The sequence below is a fragment of the Gymnoscopelus microlampas genome (assembly GCF_963454915.1).
Source record: "Gymnoscopelus microlampas genome assembly, chromosome: 1".
Lineage (NCBI taxonomy): Eukaryota > Metazoa > Chordata > Actinopteri > Myctophiformes > Myctophidae > Gymnoscopelus > Gymnoscopelus microlampas.
In genome coordinates, this window is record NC_139962.1 from 45,423,113 (window position 1) to 45,448,500 (window position 25,388).

At 41.2% G+C, this 25,388-nt stretch overlaps 1 protein-coding gene across 1 annotated transcript in view; it reads right to left on the minus strand.

The window, feature by feature from the left end:
- Nucleotides 1–25,388, minus strand: part of LOC311051108 (CUB and sushi domain-containing protein 1-like) — a gene marked incomplete at its 3' end in the record, with an annotated part of 707,106 nt that overhangs the window by 230,721 nt on the left and 450,997 nt on the right. The window contains exons 15-23 of the mRNA XM_084065507.1: nt 24,024–24,164; nt 16,855–16,976; nt 16,043–16,115; nt 13,356–13,494; nt 12,112–12,299; nt 11,517–11,705; nt 4,709–4,825; nt 2,979–3,194; nt 2,289–2,477 (exon numbers count right to left, since the gene is read on the minus strand). Of these exons, the coding sequence (XP_083921633.1) occupies nt 2,289–2,477; nt 2,979–3,194; nt 4,709–4,825; nt 11,517–11,705; nt 12,112–12,299; nt 13,356–13,494; nt 16,043–16,115; nt 16,855–16,976; nt 24,024–24,164 (1,374 nt within the window). The remainder of the gene's footprint in view (nt 1–2,288; nt 2,478–2,978; nt 3,195–4,708; nt 4,826–11,516; nt 11,706–12,111; nt 12,300–13,355; nt 13,495–16,042; nt 16,116–16,854; nt 16,977–24,023; nt 24,165–25,388) is intronic.

Genomic DNA, 25,388 nt, shown 5'->3' on the forward strand with positions numbered 1-25,388 from the left:
CAACTGAGAAGACATCTATCAAAATGTACTACTCCAATCAATATTGCTTTCTGCAAATACACATTTCCAGCATACTGAGGAAAGGAGATTTAGAGTGGATAAAGGTTGGTAGAAGCTTCAGCTTTTTCTTTTTTTCTCTTTCTTTTTTTTTGGAGGCATCTCTTCGCTGAAGGAGGACAGAAAGACAGAACAGAGAGGAGAAAAAGTATAACTTGTAGGAAACCATCTGAGTGGACAAGAATGCAATTAACTTGGAAATAATTACTGTAACAATATTCTACCAATGCAGTTTTCTCACACAGGAAAGAAGAGAGGAGCAGAAGCAGAGAAAGGAGAAGAGAGTGATCACGACATATCTGCAATGGTAGGAGAAGAGAAGACATCACTGAGGGGCCAGGAAAGAGCAGAGAGAGAGGGAGAACAGTGGAAACTAAAGCTAATATGGAGGCACGAGAGTGGGGAGAGAGAGAGACAGTAGATGAGAGAAGAAGGGGAGAGATAAAGGAACGGAGGCACGGAAGGGCTTGTCAAAGAAGCGCAAGAAAGAAATTAAGAATGGAAGAGAGAGGTGCAGAAACATGCTGGGAAGGAATAAATGAAGAATTTTCATATCACAGTTAATGTCCTAATTATCTATAGAGGCTGTCCAATTAAAGACAAAAGTTTGGTGTGTGTGTGTGTGTGTGTGTGTGTGTGTGTGTGTGTGTGTGTGCGCGCGCGCGCGTGCGTGCGTGCGTGCGTGAGAAAGAGAGAGAGAGAGAGAAAGAGATTGACAGACAGAGATAGAGAGAGAGAGAGAGAGAGAGAGAGAGAGAGAGAGAGAGAGAGAGAGAGAGAGAGAGAGAGAGAGACAGAGAGAGAGAGAGAGAGAGAGAGAGAGAGAGAGAGAGAGAGAGAGAGAGAGAGAGACAGAGAGGTATAAGAGAGATGGGGATAAAGACTATGTTCCAACGATAAACCTAACCCTAACCCTAAGGTAAGTGGGAAACATAGGGATGACCCCAGAATGGGAGGTGTTTTTTTCCCTCGTAGTCAGCCTCCTGACAGACAACGTTATTATAACATTACTGAGTCTGCTCTGATCTGTCTGCTTTCTGGGGCTTGAAATTACTCCCGGCCCAATGCTGGTAAATTACCACCAACCAGCAGCCAAATGGCAGGAAATTACTAGCAGTACTAACAGTCAAAATGCCCTTAAAATACCACCAGCCATCAGCAAAATGCTGGGAAATCACCTACAGCCAGAACAGCAGTCAAACACCAACACGGGCCATATAGTCCCACCAACCACTGGGCCCATCATTGGTACTTTATCACCAACTAGCAACTAGCACCAAAATTATCACCATTCATCACTGAATAAACAGTTCAATATCAATCAGCTACCACTCAAAATGAAACATTTCACCAACCATTAGTTGAACGCTGGTTAAATACCGGCAGCAAATACCTGATTAAATACCATTGCCCATCAGACAAATGCACGTCAGTTTCTGCTATGGTTCTTAAGTTTGTCAGTACTATTAGCTAATATGCGAGGTAGCCACCCCACGTTTACTATATTTTTATTTGATTATCTTGCTTTATCTTATCTTTATTTATCTACCTTTGTTGTGAATAACTGTAATATTGTGTAATTTTGAATATAGTGTATAATTATGTTTAACATACATGTACAGTATGTATAATCATAAGATAAGAAAAAAACTTTAAAGACTGGTGAATTGAGTACAACGGACCACAATGGAAATAAGTCCCTGGGGCTTTTTGTGTAATCCTTTTAGCATAACCTTTGACTGTACTTCCTGTACTGTTAATAACCGTGTTAATTAAGTATTCAATCAATCAACCAAGGGGAGGGGGTCATACGGTCATAGAAACAAAAACTCATAAAATAAGCAAAAATAGACGATCTACAAGCTCACAACACATTGCCTTCCAGTATGGAAACAAATTCAGAACCTGTGAAATAATATTCCCCAAACAATTTCAGCCGAGACCCAAAACATAAATTTGGTGTCTCCCCGTGACCCAAACTAGTGAAAATAGCATAGAACTTTTTTTTAGGAGTAGGAAATTAGGAAATTAACATATATATTTCATCGCAACACATAAAAATGTGTCCGCGACCCCAAAATGGTCCCGACCCACTGTTTGGAAAACACTGCCTTACATGGCACGTCAAGGTTCACTTAGTTCTTGTAGTAAAGAGCCATAACTCACCTAGGCCTATATGCATCTAGAGCCCTAACTCACCTACAGTATGCATCTCTAGAGCCATAACTCACCTATGCATCTAGGCAACGTGTTGCTCCACACTCGCCTCCCGCCCCCCAAACAGGTGATCTTGCTATCGCCCTCAAGTCTGTAGCCTTGGAAACAGGAGAACACCAGCGAGTCGCCAACTCGGAATCGGAATCCCACCCTCCGGCTGTATGCTGGTACACCAGGATCTTCACACGGCTCCAGGTCATACTCTATAGATCCAAGACAAACACAAACACAACATCGCTGGGGTGCGAATTGGCCATGGTGTAATAATGCACAATGTTTTGACTTGAGTGAGAAATACATAAATGTTTCAGAGAAGATTAAATATTATCATATTTATTTATTTTCTTGCACAGTGTTGTTTTGTGTTTGTTGGTATTTTTATGTTATATGTGAAAAAAGAGAAACACAACAATGTAATTGCCAAAACAAATTCCTATGTGTATTACACAATGGCTAATAAAGGAATCTGAATCTGAATCTGAATCACCGGGAGATGCCGACCCATGAAGGTTGGGCAATCATGGATACGTAGGCAGTAATCGTTTCAAACAATAACCTGATCAATACAGCAACATACAGGTTGCTGTATTGTACAACAACACATAGAGGATGGTTTGAATGGGTCGAGCCAACCTCTGGTTCTGCCCTGCCTCGTGAATATCTAGAGGGGCACTGCCATTACGATAGCTATTGTATATTCATACCTGAATATGTCATGTTAAAACCCTCATAACTCATGGAGAAGTCCGATATGAATCGTAGCTGAGCGCTGAAGTTCCCGTAGAGCCCTGCTTTGACACTAGGAGGCAGCACTAGGCCAGTGAGCCTGGCCACTGGAACCAGGAAGTTGTTGTCTTCTGTGATTGACAGGTAGTCATGATTCTCCTCCAAATGGAAGGTGTGGAACACCAGATGGACTCCTGGGAACACACACACACACACACACACACACACACACACACACACACACACACACACACACACACACACACACACACACACACACACACACACACACACACACATTGATATGCAGAAATGAATAGCATCATACCCACAAAATGTTATTTGTTACCAATTTGCCACTGTTACCATAGTAACCATAGCAGATCGCTGAAATATTTGGGCCAATTTTCACACTCTCCAGAGTAAAATGAACACAGGATTTGACTGTGTATGATTTAAAGTAAAACATTCAAACTACAGTATGTATGATCTACAGTATACTGTAACAGACTTATATGGGCCAAATATGCACTTATGTGATAGTATATGTGACAATATGAGAATCTATGCTGACACTTGACAGCTGTGTGAAGGCGTGTGTGTGTGTGTGTGTGTGTGTGTGTGTGTGTGTGTGTGTGTGTGTGTGTGTGTGTGTGTGTGTGAGAAAGAGAGAGAAATGAGAGTATGTGGGTTGTTATGCCCTACCCCCTAAAAAAATATTAAAGCATCTAAAATGTAAGTGTGTGCACGTATGTGCGTACTGTACGTGTTTCCATAGCAACATGGAGTGTGACATGTCAAAAAGTATTAATATTAGAACAGAGAAGTATATTTTGTGCAAGCCCATATTAAATATACTTTAAGTCACTTAAACTAATGTGTGAGTCACGGCAAAAGTGCAATAGAGAGTTCCCTCTTTCACATCAAAAAATGCTCTCTCCTCTCTCTCTCTCTCTCTCTCTCTCTCTCTCTCTCTCTCTCTCTCTCTCTCTCTCTCTCTCTCTCTCTCTCTCTCTCTCTCTCTCTCTCTCTCTCTCTCTCTCTCTCTCTCTCTCTCTCTCTCTCTCTCTCTCTCTCATATCTATCCACAGGGCAGCTTGACTTGCAGGTCTCCCGGTACTAGACACATACTTTAGAAAAAGAGACAGATTACACTTTGCTCTGATCAACTGTTCCTTCTCTCATCCACATTGTGGAGTAGCCTACATTTGGGAGTAATCTTCAACATTGTGTGAATTGGGCAATCACTGATTGTGTCAGTCCCTGGAAAGATGTGTTCCAGCTCACAAATACAATGAGCCTTCTTCCACACAACTCCATGTATGTGTGAGTGCATGTGTGCGTGTGCGTGTGTGTGTGTGTGTGTGTGTGTGTGTGTGTGTGTGTGTGTGTGTGTGTGTGTGTGTGCGTGTGTCTGCGCACGCGTAGTGCGCTTACTCTGCGCGTGTGTGTGTGTGTGTGTGTGTGTGTGTGTGTGTGTGTGTGTGTGTGTGTGTGTGTGTGTGTGTGTGTGTGCGTGTGTGTGTGCCCCTGCGCACGTGTAGTGCGCTTACTCTGCGTGTGAGTGCACGTGTGTGTTTACAAGCTCACAACGCAGTGTACTGTGAGCTTGTATATCGGCTATTTTTGGTGCACAACAAAATATAGATTATGCATTGCTGTTGCTGCTATGACACTATGTCAGGTTTATCGTATCTTATGTCCTTACCTTTCCCATGCGACACTTCTATTGTCCAGGTGCAGTTCAGGGAGTTTGGGTAGAAATCAGGAAAGCCAGGTGACAGAATTGTGCCGGTTTTACCATAGACATAGCCTCCACATAGAGCTGAGAAAGAGAGAGAGAGAGAGAGAGAGAGAGGACAATTAATACAATGGTCTGTATTTTAGTAAATGTGTTATTTTAACTCTGAAATTAAAAAAAATGACCCATATGGTCCTGTAAGAATTAAATGAACACCACCAGTTTTCACTGTGAAAGTATTACTTTCAGTATTACTTTCACAGTGGAAATATTCAATATTAGGACCGGTTTTCTTGACCATTTATATAAATGACATCGTTAAGGATTTAAGAAATTGCAATATACATTTTATATGCTGATAATACTATTTTATATTGTTGGGCTGACTCTATGCAATTGGCTTTTAATAATCTATAACTTGCTTTTAATGTTTTACAAGGAGCACTTTTTTATCTTAAAGGTAGGGTAAGTGATTTGCTTTTGTTAAAATAAATGTTAACTAGCTCTATATTCTGATAGTACTCATTGCTATAGAGTGTTTGTTGAGTATTAGGAGTCTCCTTGTCTCTCCACCTCTTTATTAAACAGAAAATGCATTTTCGTTTCAGTTTGTTTCATTTCCAATTTTATCCAACCAGGAGAGAGAACTCAATCAGGATACAGATTACACAAGTGAAATTGGAAGTGATGACACTAAGAAATGAGCAGACAAAATTGGAATTGACACTATACAAATTAAGCTTAAAAATGGGTACTTTCTCCTGATTGGCTGAGATTTTGACACCTACCGAAAAATGTATTTTCTGTTTATTAAAGAGCTGGAGAGACAGGGAGACTCCTGTTACTGAAAAAACACTCTATAGCAAAGATTACTATCAGAATATAGTATTTTAACCTTTTAACGAAATACTTTTTGTTTTAACCAAAAAATATCACTTACCCTACCTTTAAACTTGTTTTAATTGCAGAGAAAACAAAGTGCATGTTTTTCACCAGAGCAAAGTCGACTGATTTTACAAAAAATCGGGTATGCCACTTGAAACAATATAAATATTTGATGATAAATTCTCCTTCAAGTTCAATATTGAGAACCTGGTCAGAACGTCTACTATAGAAACAAATGTTTCCCCTTGTTTTGCAGAAAGAGGATCATAGAGGCTCTCCTACTCTCAGTCTTAGACTTTAGAGACATCATATATAGCTTACTGCTACCACCCTTAAGCCCCTAGATGCCATCTACCACTCTGTTCTTAGGTTCATCAAAAAGAAATGACAGTACACAACTTATTTTATCCTGCTGTTCTTATTTCAATATCATTACTCTGTTGTATTATGCTTGTACTCTCGGCATCATTGAAAATGAGGGCCCTGCCCTCAATGTATTTCCGAGAAATGTAATATATGAATGAATATTGTTTTTGCATTTTGAGACTTAGGCAGAGATAATGTAGGGATAGATAAGGTGGGCATTTGAGAGGTAGGGACATTAAAAAGGTCAGAGAATTACTACTTGAGCAGTAAAGTAATCAGCAGGGAGTTATTCTTAGTTGCGCTGCAGTTTTGCACACTGTAAACAGCAGATCTACAAGCTCACAAAGCATGTAGATCGACTGTGTCTGATTTTCTCTCTCTCTCTCTCTCTCTCTCTCTCTCTCTCTCTCTCTCTCTCTCTCTCTCTCTCTCTCTCTCTCTCTCTCTCTCTCTCTCTCTCTCTCTCTCTCTCTCTCTCTCTCTCTCTCTCTCTCTCTCTCTCTCTCTCTCTCTCTCTCTCTCTCTATCCCTCGTCTCTAAATCATATTTCAATATGAATGGACGTTATTGAGCAGGGTTAGAGTCTCTTTCTCTCTCATCCACTGCCTCTACTTCCCTCTCTTTATCTCTCGCTCTTCATCTCTCTCTGACTTATGTGTGTTGTTTTGTTACCAGCTCTATTAGCAGCTCCCATCAGGACTCGGCTAAAACTAGGACACTGTGTGACTAATGCCCAATTTATGTTTGTCGTACAATGGTGTTGTAAGCCAAAAATAGCCAATCTAAAAGCTCACAATGAGTCGCATCCACAACGTATTGTGAGCTTGTAAATCAACCATTTTTGCCACACAACACTGGCAAAAGATTATGTATGTGTGTGTGCGTACGTGTGGGCATGCAAAAGTGCAATTGTGTGTATACATCCGCATTTGTGTACTTGTGCGTGTGAGCGTGAGGAGATAGACAGTAACTGCACATTTTGTAAGTAGGATAGTGAGAAAAAATAAAGAATTATTCCTTTCTTTAAAGAAAAAGAAAGACAGGTTAAGAGAATACTTGAAGAAGTTCGGCCTGCTACGCGGGCCTCACCTTTAGCGCCTGCGCCCAGGTAGAGCCCACTTGGCAGCGCATATCAGTGGCGTAGCGTCATGATGGCTCGGTCAGTAAAGACCCTCTAGCACGTCTGATATCTGGCATAGAGGGGCGGATTCAAAATCTCCAGAGAAAACATCCATGGGCTCCCATTGGTTCACCGATCTGTGCGCCCGCCCTGCGCCCCTCCTCCTCCCCCAATGTGCAGTATTGAGAGCCCTGACGTCACAACATTTGGAGCGACGGCCACTGCACTCTGGTTGGTTGGGGAAATGAAAGGTTGACTCCCACTTCCTATGCTAGGAATGTCAACAGCCTGGTCCAGCCTCTTATTTTTGAGCAAAACGTGAAGGAAAATAAAAGCCTGGAGATCGAGGCTAGGGCCCACTTAGGGCCCAGGTAGAACCAACGTATAGCCCACACGGGCAAGCCCAAGTGGGACCCAAGTGGATCCCGCTGACATTGCCCACTGTAGGCCCTTATAGTTCCGCCCACCTTACCCACTTAAAGCCTGCATGGGCAAACCCAGTTAGGACCCACCTCGGTCCCACATAAACTTGCCTAGTTGGGGCCCACCTAAGGCCCAGGTAGAACCTACTTATAGCCCACATGGGCATCCCAGTTAGGACCCACCTCGGGCCCACATAGACTTGCCTAGGTGGGGCCCACCTAAGGCCCAGGTAGAACACACATATATTCCACAAAGGCATCCCAGTTGGGACTCAAGCGGATCCCGCTGACATTGCCGACATGGGGCCCATATGGTTTAGCCCACCTTGAAACCATATGGGAACTACGTTGGCGTGCTCGCTGGAGTGCAAACGCTATGTCATACCTGTAGTGTGTAGTTTGATGTTGTGTGTGTAACAGACATACCTGCAGTGTGTAGATCGATGTCCATATGAAAGTCAATGTCTTTTGTTTCTCCAGCAGAGTTTCTAGTGTCTCTATCTCTCTCTGGAAGAGGTTGCACATGAACTCTGCAGCAGCACTGAGGCCCTCCAACACAAACACTCTGACATTAAGCTTCGCACAACAGACATCAGCACCACGCTGCTGTTTGTCCAAAACACACAATATCTCTTCTCCCACCGACGTCATGTGTTCATTTATCGACAGCCTACAGACTCCATTTGATACATTTTACCTTGTGTAGCCTATCCAGCTCTCACTGACTCTCCCCGAATAGGACAGAAATTATCGGAAATGACTACATTACCTAATGCACCCTAAACGTGCGTCGCACGGGGCGGACCTGCCATTACGTTAGTTACTGGAGTTACTGTGGAGCTACACAGTTCTCCACAAGACACACAAGCCCACAAAATACACCATCTACAATGGACTAACTGAGCAGCAATATTAACATTCACCACACTAACATTCATTGTTGACAAAGTGATTTCACAGCTGCTTCAGCCACGACAACCTCGTTAGCGTTAGCTACATGCTAACGGTAAATGTCCGTTTGCGTTAGCCGCATGCTAACGGCTCATGTTAAGCACCCCTGGGCACTAATCATTCAAATACAACGAACGCTATCACAGTAGTGGACATAAACATTCTTTACATTAGTAGCAGGCTGCAGTGACCTAAAAGTCTTGACAATATGAATGACAGGGCGATTTATTAGAGAAATGACGGTGATTGTGCTGTCCAGCTCAGCTCGCACAACTATCACAGAGCCCTCGTTGCTGCGTCTGACTGTGTTAGCGGCAGCAAACAGCTGTGGGAGCGAGTCTTCAATGCTGGCGTCTGGAAACTGCCCTCAGCATGACACGACCAATGAGAGTTAGCGCTTTCGTTGTTGCTAAGATACGGTGTATGGTCCATAGCATGTCTGCCCCATAGCTTGTAGATCTCTCGCACATGATTGGCGTAGCCTGCGTTGCCAGCTTTTTCGCGCACATGATTGGCTGTTAAAAATGTGAGCAGTTTTACGTTTCATTATCAGCCCGGAAGTAAATTGCGAGCTGAAATATATAGCACTTTATGATTATTAGAAAAGGAGACACATAAGGTGGAAAAGAAAGTAGAAGTAGGCACTGTGTACTCTAATTACGGGTACAGCAAATACTCCAACAACAGGTACAATGGGTATTGCATAACCGTTCCTGACATGCATCGTTCCAGACCTGTGTGGTCCCCGAGTTGGGGGTCTAGCTGCTTAAAAAGAAATACTAAAACAATGGTCTGTTTTTGCTTCCATATTGAACCGGGCACATGCGGTGGTGTGGTGGACATACTGTAACTTAGAAGTTAGAAGACTTAAAAATAGAGCCAAGCTCAAATTATGTTCCTGCTAATGTGACAGCTGCTTGGTGAAATGTCATTAAAGAGCGACATTGAAAATGTCACAGTGTCCCTTTAAAAATGAGTCATGTGTTGGGCGCGATGTGAAGCCGCCGCTTGCTGTGCCTACTCCCTCTACAAAGTTGGAGCATCTCCACCTCGCCCTTCGAATTGAATCATTTTCATGCACAAGATCAGATAAGACAGTGCATATTCATCTCCCATGGTCACGTGGGACTGGTGAGCGGAGGCTTGGCAGTCTGAGGCAGCCTGAAAGCCAGTGCTGAATGCAAAGTGCCTGCCAGTGACCAGTGACCATCTGTTACAGCGACGCCCGTTGACCCGTATAGCCTACCAGAACCATGCTCTCCCGGTGGGGTCTAGGAGAGTGGAGATTGAGTTCAGAGCCGTGAGCGTAATGGAGCTAATGTTATTCCTGTCAGCTGCCAGCGACCATCATTTACACAAAGTACAGCGGAAAACATCAATAGACAGTATTTAAAAAAACTGACACATTCAAAGACGTTGATTGACTATTTCTGAATTTCTGTGAGCTGAAAAGCACAGCTGTGTGTAATTTTGTTTCAGATGATTTCATGAACTCAAAAATAGGGTTGTCCCTTTTAATCATCTCAAAGTTAGAAGCCCACTTACATTTTCAAATATTAGAGCATTGATTATCAATAACGTCTTAATAGGGTTAGGTGTGGTAGTCCTTTCATGCCAAAGGGTTTCAAGAATGCAATTTGCAATAAAATCCACTGCCTGTTTCAGAATCGATGACAGCAAAAGACACTATCTTTCTCTATTTCTCAGTGTCTGATCTGAGCATGTTCTGCCATGCTCGGTTTTATTAGTGTATACCACAACCATCTACACATACAGTAAACATGTAATTTAAATCATGGTTAACCCATTAAGACTGGGATAAGCATCTGTCATTATAGATTTTAGATTTTTTTTTCGAATTTCTTTTAATATATATTTTTTAAATTGAACATTTGTAACTCAAATCTTTGCTTGTGGGGGTCCCTGGAACATATTACATATCACTTTGACATGAAAAAGTTTGAGTACCACTGATATACTGTAGCAAAAAACTGTTAGGATTTAACAGACATTTGTAGAATCGGTCGCACTAATTCCCAATGAGCTCTGACACAAACATAGCTGACAAATATAGTTTTTTTTCTCTTTTATCCGTGTTATTACAGTAAGCATGAATGCCAGAAACCAAACCCTGATGACAATGTCCTCCAGTGGTGGAACCCAATGAAGGTAATGCTGCCATGAGCACAGCAGCCTCTCCTCTGTCATGGTTGTTTACCTCTATTTTGTGCTCAAGGTGCTCAAACGACTTTGAGCACCTTTTCAGTGCTGCCTGAATTTGTATTTGTCGATCGACGGTCGCAAAAAAATTCATTGATGAGCGGAGCTCCTCTCCAAATGTTGACCCGTTTTCTCCTTGAGGCGCCAAGAGCGCTCTGCCAAAAAACACTAGCCACCAAGAGTGCTAAAATGTGAGGGCGTAATGCTGGGAAGAAGAGTGCTCCAAGCACTCCGTCTTCACCATAGAAATGAATATGGCAGAAAGGCGCTGGCAGCTCACAAAACATTTTCAGCGGACACAGTCCTTAAGAGAATAGTCAAGTCAGCTGTGCTTAGCTCTGTGTAGCTCAACTCTGCTCTGTTCGTAAACAGCTTCATGGGAAATAAGGGCAGTGTGAGCTACTGAAAACGATATATATATATATATATATACACCATGGCTGTAAGATAGGGTAGCTTGCAGCCAGTGATACTCATTATTTTTAATGAGGAACACTATCAATGCTAATGTGGAGACGACAATGTAAGGTGTATTTCTATCCCATTCATCTCTGCTCTGTTCACTTCTGCCCCTTTCTTCAGAGAATATGGGGTTTCCCCTCCCTTGAGAGGTGTGTGTGTGTGTGTGTGTGTGTGTGTGTGTGTGTGTGTGTGTGTGTGTGTGTGTGTGTGTGTTCCAAGGTTGCCTGTGATTTGGTTTCAAGTGCTGTCATATAGATAATGACGTGAGAAGTGGAAAAAAAAGAATGCACGGGAAGAGAAGTGGAAAGAGTAGCTAAATATGTAATAAGAACACATAAGAGTTTCTCACCATCACAGCTAGGAAGTGGATGGCTCCACTGATGATTCAGCTCGCAGATGATTGGCTCTTGGTCGCTGAGGGTGTATCCGTGGTCACAGGCAAACGAGACTTGAGAGCCAATGGCGAAGCTGCTGCCATGGCGACGCCCATTGACCGGGATACCAGGGTCAAGACAGGAGTCTGTCTCCATCATCACACCTGAGACCACAGACATGCCCCACGGAGTCAGTTTGAGTGTAAGTATGTGTTTGTCTTACGCATGTGCTGCAATGCAAATAATCATGAAGCTATCTATCCAATTTGACTATCTATCCATCTATCCATCTATCCATCTATCCATCTATCTATCTATCCATCCATCCATCCATCCATAGTATGCAGTACATCTATCCATCCATGATCCATCTAACAACCTTTGTGCCACTCAGTCATTTAAAAAGCATAAACACAATCTACTGCACCTAAGATGGGAAACCATGCGCTAATTCGGGGCAAGGGAGTGAGTGAGTGAGGGAGTGAGTCAGTCATCATGAGTCAGTCAGTCAGTCAGTCAGTCAGTCAGTCAGTCACTCAGTCACTCAGTCACTCAGTATATCAGTCTTACTTTCATATCTAATGCTGAATCCCACAGCAGAGCGGCTGTTGTCAGTGGTAAACAACAGGAACAGGAAGTTAGAGGTGGAGATCAGGAAGTGAGGTGCCTGGGTTCCATGGTATTCACCAATCAAAGCAGAGGAGACGGAGGAGCCATCTCTGATCTCCAGTGTGTCGTAGTTGACCTCTGTCTGGAATCTACAGTACACACACACACACACACACAGAGACAGACAGACAGACAGACAGACAGACACACAGACACACACAGTAACCATTTATCTATGTCATATATACATTCACAAAATCATGGCATATGTCTTCATGATACAATAAGCATGTCACTCAGTACTCTATGGGTATAAGTAACAGTGTCTCCGCCAAAAACCGGCTGCCAATTATAGCAGAGACAGCACAATACATTGCCAGCCTTTTTGCCTCCTTTATGGGCATCCCAAGTTGTTGAAGCACTGTAACCAGTCAGTCTCTCTCTCTCTCTCTCTCTCTCTCTCTCTCTCTCTCTCTCTCTCTCTCTCTCTCTCTCTCTCTCTCTCTCTCTCTCTCTCTCTCTCTCTCTCTCTCTCTCTCTACTAAAGTAAAACATTCCAACTACAGTATGTATGATCTATACTGTAACAGACGTATATGGGCCAAATATGCACATATGTGATAGTATATATATGTGACAATAATATTGACAGCTGTGTGAAGGAGTGTGTGTGTGTGTGTTGTTTGTGTGCGTGCGTGCGTGCGTGCGTGCGTGCGTGCGTGCGTGCGTGCGTGCGTGCGTGCGTGAGAAAGAGAGAGAAATGAGAGTCTGTGGGTTGTAATGCCCTACCCCTAAAAAAATATTAAAGCATCTAAAATGTAAGTGTGTGCACGTGTTTCCATAGCAAAATGGAGTGGGACATATACACAAAAAGTATTAACATTAGAACAGAGAAGTATATTTTGTGCAAGCCCATATTAAATATACTTTAAGTCACTTAAACTAATGTGTGAGTCACAGCAAAAGTGTAATAGAGAGTTCCCTCTTTCACATCAAAAAATCTCTCTCTCTCTCTCTCTCTCTCTCTTTCAAATGTGACGCTGATCAGCCTAGTAGTATGCAAGATTAGCTGCGGACAGACACACAGAGCACAAACATGTGCGTGTGTGCGTGCCCTTGCAGGTCCATTTGGTTCCATTTGTACTCTCCCAGAGCTAAATTAACACTGACAGATTTCACAGTACAGAAACCATCATTCAAACTACCTATCAAAGTGTATCTTCACTGCGTGGTCTGGCTGTGCTTCGATCACCCATTGGCAGTTGAGAGAATCTCTGTAAAAAGAGGGCCAACCAGGAGACAGCAGGACACCTGTAGGAGCGGTGAGGTGGCCTCCACATGGAGCTAGATCCAGAGATGCACAGAGACAAACAAACATACACACACACACAGAGAAAAATAAATAACCTTAATCTCTCAGCAAAACCACACAATTGTTTCTGCACAAATGTTACTGATACAGTACTTTATAAAAAAAAAGAGATGTCTTCTATAGCAAGCCATTTTGCTAAAATCAATACTTTTTGAGTTATAAAGGTTTAAACCAAATCATTTTATAGCAACCCATGGGAAAATACAATTTTCAAATTCTAAGTGATGAAAAACTAATAAATAAATAAGATCTTGAGAATTCCCAATCCCTGAACGGAAGAGTTATAGCAAGTGGTGAAGGTAATGTCTTCTACTCTTTTCAATCATAAAATAAGCTTGGTTTAGGCTAGAATAGGAAGAGTGTCTTGTAGTGTTGACATGGTATTGGTCAATACCTATTTGTCACAATAGATACACAGACACAGCCTCTAGATCAACCTTGTCACAGTCACAGCCACTAGTCCTTTCATCTAATTCAAATAATTAGTCTTTGAATTCAGTAGTCAATATCAAAAAATAATTCAAAGGGGATGGTCGGTCTAGGGACAATTATTTTAATAGTGATGAAGACAGCACACTGTAGACAGAGAGTGTGGGGGACGAGCTGTTTATCCTTTTGTTTATAATGTAATAGTACAGTACAAAGATCATTCTATACTAAAAGGATATGCATGTTAGGGATGAAGCACACATGCAATAAAAGCTCCAGCTGTGTCAAACTGTAACAATCATTAATTTGATTGGTGCATAATGCAGATTGTAAATAATCCCCCAAATAATTATGTCCAATCCACAGGACTTCTGTGCTCTATAGTGCCATAAAGAAAGATGAAAGGGAAGATTTTTTTTTACCATTTTTATTTCAGGAGGCATCCCCTTGCGAGGGTCGTCCCCTCGCATCCCCTCTCAAATTGACTGCTCGTAGGCATGGGATCGCAAATAAATCTAAATAATCCACACAATTCTATTTCTATGCTGATGATACTATCACTTTTAGCTGTTAATTTGCTCTCATCCAGACTCTGCAGACCTGCTTTTTGTACAGTCCCAGATGTATCAACCGAAGCATACGTACTGTAGACAAAAATATGGTTACACTATGTTTACAACTCTAAAACCATACATTGAAAAATAAGTCTTGCATTTAGCAAGCCATTTAAATCTAAAAAACTTGCTTAAACAACTTCTGGATTCTAGCGTCCTGCTGTACACTGTATATAAATGGATCTGGCAAGTGGGTGGTAGATTGTGCCTATTGTGGTGCATTGAGTTTATTGCTAGCTGTAAAGCCCTCACCCACCATTGCACCTTGTATGCTAGAGTGGCCATCACTGTCGACACAAAGAATAAGTCATTCATACACCTTCATTTACAAGTCCATTCTTGGCTTGTTCCATGTGTCTTTGTGCTCCGTCATCTCTAAAAACTTGGAGGGAAGCTAGTGCCTTCATTCACAGTCTTGCTGACTGTCCCCATGGTCCAAACCGAATCAGGCAGAATAGCTTTCATGTACTTTGTGCCCTCTGCCTGGAACTTGTTGCAGAGCAAGCTAAAACTAAAAGTGCTGGCCTCTCTTAATATCCTTGTGAACCTTGAGGATGACACCATTGGGAGCCGTCTCTGCACTGCCAAGACGAACTCAACATTGACTTGACTCCAATTCCTAACTGCACCAAAATATTTCTCTACTTTAAGTACTAGACTATCTTGTCTGTGTTGTATTATTTTTTATTTGCAATATATTGTTGTCTTTTGTTCAAAACATATTTTGGTTCTCGCTGCTATCATTATTTGGCCAGGTCTACCATGAAAAAGAATTGTTCTTTTTCAATCCTAGAGTAATTTAAATAGGAATCATTATAATACTAAAAATATATGTGCCATCAGTGAGATTTGTACCATAGCATTGCCACAAAATAAACAAAATAACTGCTTTTCTATTTACAATAAGCAAGTAGCAGAGCAGTGGTACAGCAATAATATTAGGGTACCACTTTGGCCTGATTAAATCACTGCGGGAGACACGCAATTATCTGTCCCGGTTCTACAGGATGATATTTTCCAGCCTCCCACATTTATTTGGCTACAGCTCATTTCAATTTGATTGTCTGCAGCATCCCATTTATTAACAACAGGCAGCACTTTATAGTGCAATTTAGGCTACTGAATTAGAAAAAAATACCTAACCATAAGTATGTGTTGAGGGCTATCAGACTAAACTTCAAAAAACACTGACATAATGCCACATTCATAGCCTTTTTATTACTGCTTTCCATATAATGGCTTATCTGGTATGGTTGCATCTCTGCCAGTTGTTGCGTGTTGCACATACTGTACTGCATGCTCAAAAAAATGTAAACATGAATAGCATGCATTATGTCTGTGTGTGTGTGTGTGTGTGTGTGTGTGTGTGTGTGTGTGTGTGTGTGTGTGTGTGTGTGTGTGTGTGTGTGTGTGTGTGTGTGTGTGTGTGTGTGTGTGTGTGTGTGTGTGTGTGTGTGTGTGTGTGTGCGTGCTGTACCTTCACAGCGTGGTACGGCAGCAGACCAGATGACATTTCCCTCCTGGATGATGCAGGTGACCTGATCTGACCCCTAAACGGCAATTATGTTGTCATAGTTTTAACATATAATGTTGCAACATAATATATTTTTTATTAAAGGTAGGGTAAAGTGATACGCTTTGGTGAAAACCTTTTTGTTAAAAGGTTAAAGCACTATATTGTGATAGTAATCATTGCTATAGAGTGTTTGTTCATTAGCAGGGGTTTCTACGTCTTTCCAGCTCTTAAATAAACAGAAAATAAAATTTCAATTGGGTGGCCAATCTTCAGCCAATCAGGAGAAAGTACCCATTTATCAGCTCCAATGCTCCAATTCGATCTCTCCTGCTTTGGATAAAATTGGTATCTCGACCTGAAAATGCCTTTTCTGTTTAATCTGCTGGAGGAACGGGGAGAAACCTGTTACTGAACAAACACTCTATAGCAATGAGTACTATCAGAATATAAAGCAATTTAACACTTATATATAACTTATTATTTATAAGAAATATATAACTTACCCTACCTTTATAAATATATAATTCATATACTGCAGTGTACCCTAGGGGTACGGAGAAAGTGGAAAATGGAAGAAAATAAATAACTTTACTGCTATGTTTCATGATAAAACATTGACAAACTTTGTTTCAACCCACTGACCTGTAAAAATGAAATCAAACACTTGACTCTCTTACAGTCTTCTAAGCAAAATATTGTAGTCGGGTAAAGGGAAAGGGGGTATTGAAGCCAAAACATTTGAGAACCACTGCTATATTTTAGCTCTTTATTACCTGAGTTCTGATGAATCCCTGGTCACAACGAAATGCCACAGAGCTGCCTAGCTGAAACAGGTCTCCAAACCTCTGACCATTAACAGGAACACCTGGGTCATGACATTCATTCTGACCAAATGCTGCAGAGAGGGGAGGGGAGGAGCAGGGCCCATTGGTTAAAAAAAGAAGCATTAGCATTAGGCTTGTAACGATTCACTCAACTCGCGATACGATTCTAATCACGATACTAGGTTCACGATAAAAATGTTCACGATTTTTTAAACACAACATAATTTTCCAGACAAATGACAAAAACATTTTTTTTTTTCTTACACAAATCCAGCCCAGCCACACATCTTCCAGGCAGCGCCAATCAACTTTGCTGTATTTCTTTTCCCCTGTTCCGTGCCTGCCTCGTGTCTCTGTACCTGACACACCTGCTGCTCTGCTCATGCGTCTGCAGCTAAAGCTGTATGCATGAATTATCACGACATGCTGACACTCCACCGAGGATGATACACAAGGTAATGAGGCTTCAGCGCTCTGTGACATAATGATGCGTTTGGAGATGGCAGTCGTGCGTATTTTGGAGCCGTGTGCTACAGCACTTGACAAATGTAAGCGCACATCTACAAGAAGTTGCTCTTTCTTTGTGGACTTCCTGTTTCAAAAAGCTAGAAAGCAGAGTGTCTGATTGACTGATTGAAGCAATACGTTGTCATTTCTGCCTCTATTGTGTTTTATATTAATATAATTTGAACTTGTATTGACGGCATAAAATGTAGTTGTTTTGGTTTGAAAATAGACCTGACTGTAAGGACACTATATCGGTGCTGAAAATTATGCTGGGGGGGGCGGGGGGGTTGATCCAAGCCTGGGGCCCTGAAAAGTCTTAATCCAGCCATGAACAATTGGACAAGCTTCGAATGCCTGTAACAAACTCCTTCGAATCTGGCAGTCTGGCAACTGCTACCAGGGTAGCTTTCTTCAAGGCCTGTGTCAAAAGCATCCTGTTATATGGTGCAGAGGCATGGACTATGAAGAAGGAGCTACACGACTGTCTAGACGGCACATACACAAGGATCCTTATGTGCCAACAAAAGAACAGGTCTGTGGGGAACTACCGCCAATAACAACAACAGCAGCACGTCTTGGTCGTGACCAGCAATCTTTGCTGGTCACGACTACGCTATCGTGCACAGGATCAAGTAAGAAGTAATATGGAATACACTGCTTTGGCGGCTCCCCTAATTGAGCAGAGGAACCAGGCTATTGGTATAGAAGCCAACACTGTCCCCCGACGCAGGGTGGCCGTTGATGTGACTAATTTCAAGGATCAAACTATCAAACCTTATGGAAATGCCCAGACCAAATCTGTACATAAAAGCCATTAGAAATGCTCAATATAATATTGAAATGCAGATTCATTGTGCTTGCATAACGCATGGTCACACATAACATTAGCCTATATTTAGGGAGATTTGACCAGACAGAATTTTGTTTTTTGTTTCCTTGATTTTGGAAAAGAAAGGAACTTTGAGAACGGAACACACGGAACAGCCCAAACTGCACACTCGGTCTATAAACCAAGAGGACATAGTAGTGGCATGCTGTGCAGTCGTTGCGAGATCGAGATGAACAAGGCACCCGCCGCGACTCTGAGCAGAGCAGCAGCTCAGCGCAGTTGGCGGAGCCTGGCGACATGTCCTCGGCTCTTCTGACTTCCTCCACATTATTATCCTTTCCACCAGTGCTGTTGGAGGGCCCGCTGGTGCTAACAGCAGCCACCGGGCTCCGCCAAAATTCTGTCAACTGCCATTGCATCTCTGTACACAGCATATATTTATTATTTTACCGACGGTACGGGCGGGCCCCAAATGTCTCGGGGCCTCGACGCAACGGCGTTCCCTGCGTCACACGGTGGAAAGACGAGGCATCTAAGAAATTACAGATTTGCAACATAGTAAAACAAAGTATAAGCTCCATCATGATATACATCACCTGTTTGTTTTTGTTTTTTGTGTGTTTATTTTGATTATTTTTTATATAATCGTTTTATATAGTCTGAGCATTTCATTTCAAATGTTTTTGTATGTACCGAATACACTGCTTCTTAATGTCTTTGTTAGGTGTGAGGAAGGAACCAGAGAAACCAAATTACTATAACATTGCCGTCACTGAATCTGACATTTCCACAGATATGGAAATATGCGAATGGAATTATTTCCGTGTGTATTCAACCCTGTCATGTTTAGCTTATATTAGTCATATTCCAGAGATTAGCCTGATCCCACCTAGAGCATACACCCAGTGGATGGACAGGTGCCCTGGGTTTGTTTGCTAATGATTTAACAGACGAGAAAGAAGGAGGGAGAGAGAGAAGGGGGGACAGAAAAGAAAAGGGGGAAACGATGGACACCTCCACAGAAACCAAAGGCTTTATAACTCATTTCAGACCCTATTAAAAATGACATTCTCGTGCGCGTGCGTGCGTGCGTGCCTGTGTGCGTGTGCGTGTGTGTGAAACGTGCAGAAAGAATGTGCACAAGCGAGGTGGATGCACACTCAGAGAGAGTGCATAAGAGAAAGGTAGAAAGAGCAAAGAGAGAAGACTGAGCTTTAAAGACAGATTTGGTTTACATGTTGTGTCTAGAAAACTGAATCGTATCCTGGTCTTATTTGGGATGTGCTGTTTATATGCATACCCCACTTTCCAATATCCCACAATCTTTGTGGTCACAAATATTATCTGCTCATGTCTGTAGTTATACTGTACAGCCAACGTATTTGCTGAACCTTTATATCGGTCCTTCACTTTTAGTGCTCACTGAGAAAGCAAGGCAAAAAAGGTTGTACTGTCTCTACACATGTATTATTATTCCAGACAGTACCTTAATCCGGTTTCTCCCACTGTAGCTGAGTTTATCCAGGCTATTGTAAACAACGTTTATATGCACTAGGGAATTAACAACACACTTCAATATCCTAAATATTAAGTTGATATTCATGTTGAGAAAGAAAGAAAGAAAGAAAGAAAGAAAGAAAGAAAGAAAATCACCTAGAGTCTTACACAATTATGTGTAAGTCATATATTTCAATGTGGAAAGTTTGAATGCAAAGTTAATCACGTAATGGCCCCTTGGCCTCACTTCTGCAAAAAACATTAAAAATTAATTTAGCCATACATACAGTGAACATTACAGAAACATTTCCAAATTGCATTTATGAACTATAATCTTTCATCAAGCAGTAAAAACAAAACAAAAGCAAATTAAAAACAAAACAAAACTTAAGATCAATTCGTATTAAAGGTGTGTGTGTGTGTGTGTGTGTGTGTGTGTGTGTGTGTGTGTGTGTGTCCAGTATGCTTTTTGTGCTATCCTTTTAGCACAATAGTCTATGTCTTCTGCGTATTTCAAAAGAGAATTGCATAAATGTAAGCCTGTGACTTCAAACTCACAGTTTGAGTTTGACATCACACCCATACACTAATGTATTTCCCCGGAGAAATACACACAAGACATACAGTAGGGTATGTGATGTAGGCAAGAATATGGGACGTTTCCCTTAATGAGAACCAACATAGTAATGATTAATCAGTAACTGATTAAGTTTAAATGTCATTAACCAACAATGATAATTATTACTCTTCAGAGACAGTCAATCACCAGTCATGTAATAATTTCTTCAAAGGTCATGTACATCCATCTAGCCAAGCCAGGAAAGGTCAACCCTTTGGCCAGCGACCAAATCTTTTCATTTAATGTTTTTTATTAGCCCATCAAAGGATACCTTTTTCTTTAAAGGACTTAATTATTGTTATGTAGATATGTAATGTTATGTTATGTTATGCTAATTTATGTCCACACAAAATATTGTATTCTTTCTTCTCACATTGACAGTTTATGGGGTGCATGGTTTAACACAGTGGGAATTTGGCTGTCCAGTCGTATTCATTTATGGTAAAACCTCCCATTTACAGAATTATGTTATTCATGAATATATACAGTAGAATTCCTCTACTCTGCACACATTATTATTCATGGCATTTTGAAATAATAATTTGGTCATCATTATAGATCATTGTGATCCAACTATTACCATATCCTTTTCATTGCAAAAATGGTACACGGTTTTTAAGTCAAAAGCAATCCAGGAAAAACAACTAAAAACTAAAAGTATTTCCTTCTCTTGAGGTGGTAATATTGAAATGAATGATTCCGATTTTGTGGCTAGCCCTGTGTGCAAACCACAACATGGACTGTGGCCAGTGGTAAAATACATTTCCCCTCGGGATTAATATACATACAAAATATATTGATGAATAAAAATATATGGCTGCGCTCCATCCTTCTATAAGCTGTTCATAAGTCAAACGTTGTCTTTTGTTTACTGATGAACCATGAACTCACTTGCCCTCAATATGCCATTTGCATAAACTACTGGATTTGCTTACTAATAGTAGCTCAATCAAACCAAATGTACCCACTTTTTACATGACAGTCTACTAGACTACATTGTTTTACTCTAGTTTCACTTCAGTTTTACGTTTTGCTTTAGCCTACATGACACTCCAAGGAACTATTGCCAATACAAAATTGCCAATCAGTGTTGGAAAAGTTACTCAAAACCAGTTATATATCACCTACTACAAGTTACTTGTTTAAAAAGTAATATATTTACTTTAGATATAACTCCCTGCCAAAAGTAACTCGTTACTTATTACTTTCCTTTTTTTTTCTCGCCCCCAGTAATTGCATCCTTTCTCCCCAAAAGTCTTACTTTGAATTTTCAACATTAGCAGTTGTATTTTTCTATTTTCTGCAGCCTACATTGTAAAATCCTCATTGTTGATTTAATACTGTAGGTCCATTTGGTTCCATTCGTACACTCATTTGAATTAAATTAACACTAAGACTTTTACTGTGTATGAATTCATGACTTACACACTAAATGTGTCTAGAATATTGAATCTTATCCTGGTACAGTCTTATTTTGTATAATGCTGTATATGCATATTTTATAACTTACTGTACTAGCCAATACCCAACTTTCTTTGTGGTCACAATTATCTGCCTATCTGTAGTTACATCAGTAGAAAGGCTGGTAATGTTCTTGATCCTTTTGACAGCCAATATATTTGCTGAACTTTTAAATCGGTCCTGCTAGCCATTGCAATGGATGTTGGATGTATTGTCTCTACTAAATGTATCATTATCCCGGATAATATTGGGATATATTATCAAGGAGAGAAAGGGAAACATGCGTATAACGCTACAATGGCAGATTTGTGTGAGTAATGTGTTTGAGTGATATGGTATGGTGATAAGGTGCTTGCAATTGGACAGGTTGCATCATGATGGGACTCAATCACCTGGCATCAGCCGACCTGCAATGGGGTAATTCAGACAGCTGCAATTTATTTCTGCAATGCTTTAAAACCGTTTCTTCGCGTCGCAAATCATTGGTCTGAACTAGGCTTTAGGATTAGAATTAGGGCCTTTTATCAAACACACTGTGACACCAAAGAGGGGGGGAAAAAAGAGTTTCGTATTTTCATCTGTCATTAAATGTCACCTCTTTCGAGAGAATTTGAGACAAGGTTCTTTGGGAGTAACTGTGTGCAATCGAGCAGCACACATGGAAATTGTGGAGAATTAATCAACATTAGCGCAGGTCATCAGTCAGTGAAAACTAGTTAAACTCGGATGGACAACGGCTTATAATACACAGTAAAATCTGCAGCGTTCATTTATCATTTTTTTACTCAGAGAGTACAAATGTAACCAAATGGACCCATCCGAGTTAAATCAACACTCAGGATTTAACAGTGTAGGCAACATTATTCAGATTCAAAGGAGACGGATAGGCAGACATATAGGAAATGTCAAGCTCCGAACAGTTGATCAGTGAGGCAAAACTTGTCAAGGTCAAGTACAAATGATGGTGACGCTGTCAGCCTGATAGCTTATTGCATGTATTACTCTGCCTGGGTTGATGTAAAACCATGCCCTCCAGCCAGAGCTTGAATTGAGTGTATTGGAGATGGGTCTGAGGTGGCAGCCAAGAGAACACGACTAGGCTTGTGCCCAAAATCCATAAAAAGGATAATATGACACTTTGAATTTTAGTTGTCAATTTTTCTTCACTACACATCTGTCAAAAGTTTGTCCTTAAGTTTCCCTCAGATGGATATTTGGCACGGTTTATCTTCATTCAAGTTAGGGGCCACAGCTAGCTTGTAACATGTACTCTATGACATGTACATCCCAATGACCACAAAGGAAACAATAAGAGAACTGTGCTCCTCTGAGCGCAAATCTCTGCCAGTCCAGGGACACAAGGAAGCCGCGAGGAGAAATAAGAGTTCATACAACAGACGGTGCAAATGTTCATGTTTTTGGTGCCACCTACTGGCAGAAGTGAAAGCGGTTTTGGAGGTGCGCTCTATTGAGGCCCCTTAAAGCTTTCATGACATTCAGTTTTACAACACATTAAAAGTGTTTGTCATGGTCCTTCAAACGTGTATAAAAGGTTTTAACTGAAAAATCCACTCCAGTTAGCCATTGCAGGTGTTTTTCTCTCACATTTCTAAAGCCTTTTCAACTGCAATGAAAACATAAATCTTTGCCTGCGGGTGTCGCTGTTGAGGGATTTTGCCTGTCAATCATCGTCTCTGCTCGCCCCCCCCCCCCCAAAGGAAAGGATAGGGGAGGGGAGGGGCGAGGAGGAGGGTGGGCGGGAATAATGGACCGTGACCTCAAAATCCAAGGGCCAATCAGAGATTACTTTTTTCAGCCTAATTATTCAGAAAACCCCAGACCACAGAAAATCCACTGAATGTAAAAAGTTCAGTTTTTTGGGGTGTACAACAAACAGTGACCTGTGTAGTTTGTAGCATTTGTGGCACCCCCTATGGGTGTAAGTGAAATCGCTGTGTTCATGATTTGTGGCATTCTTTGCAAAACGGGCCTCTCACGTAAACTGTAGAAGACAATCGTAGCCAAAACACATGCACAAGGGTGAAAACACTATGCCCGCACCTGGGCTTTACATCCTGGTGGAGATAATAAGTCCAGCAATTGTTGTCATAGTGAAAAACTGTACAGAACAGAGACAGACAGACAGACAGACAGACAGACAGACAGGCAGACAGACAGACAGACAGACAGACGGACGATGCATACTTGTATAGCTGATATTGAAGCCTTTCCCAGTGTTGGAATGGTCAGATTGAAACTCCAGTCTCATTATGTGTCCATTAGAAGCAATCTGTGCTGGAACGTCTTTACCAGAGAATGTTCCAAAGGTGGTGGGCTCAGACAAACCTGGAAAAGGTAGCATTAAGAGCAGTACTTTAATAATTAAACCCATTACACATTTATTGTTTTCTACTTCACTTGAAGAAGATGGACTCTGAAAGAGCTGCAGGGAGGGCAGCTTTTCCCTGAGATGTCCTTAGATTGAAGACCCTGAAAAACTTGAAATCCCTGAAACAGTTATCTGCTGATTCATACCTTTTATGCACAGTCAATGATACACGTGCATGCAACACACACGCACGCACGCACGCACGCACGCACGCACGCACGCACACACACACACACACACACACACACACACACACACACACACACACACACACACACACACACACACACACACACACACACACACACACACACACACACACACACACACACACACACACACACACACACACAGCCCTCACAAACTCCCCCCAAATTACATATAAAAATACCAGTGGAAAACCGAAAAATACATTCTCCAGACAATTAGAAAAGCCTAAGAGTCATGAAATAATTCAAAAGAAGTCATCGACAAAGCAATGGACAGTGCAGAAAAAAAGTGCATAAAACACAGTAGGCTACAGTATTTCATCCAATATCAGTATCAAGTGTTACTGCAGAGAAAGAGAGAAGATCAAATAACTTGATTTTTTTATTCCAATAATGTTTGACACTTCTTTGACTTGAATTGAAACTCTATAGGTCCTTTATATACTGGAGTCTGTATTAAATATAAATTTCAGTCTTTGTTGAAGTCACCAATGTCATTCAGAGAAGAATTACAGGAAAACTTTTTTGAAAGTAAAGAAAATAGGTTTAAGGTTTTAATCTATCAGCAGTCAGTGATATATTACCACGTTCAATAAACTGACACTCAACAGATTTCAGCACCAACTGAAGAAAAAGGCTGAAACCAGCAGATTAGTGCAACTTCACCAAGTCCAACAGGGCTAATTGCCTTGCAATTTGGGGTGTTTTGGGAGGAAATAATCTCACAAAACAACTCTGTTTACACCCATCCAATTAAACCCACCTTCATGTTTAATGACCTGCCAATCAAACTGGCTATTTTCTCGAGTCAGTTGAATTCAATAGCCTATAATATAACCGGCAACAAAGCTGTGATTTCCCAGTGTACCGTGTAGAGTACAACATTAAAAAGGTACTAAACACTGAAATGATAAAATGCTACATCAATTAATAAATATATGATCCACCTATCTATGCATTAACCATCATATG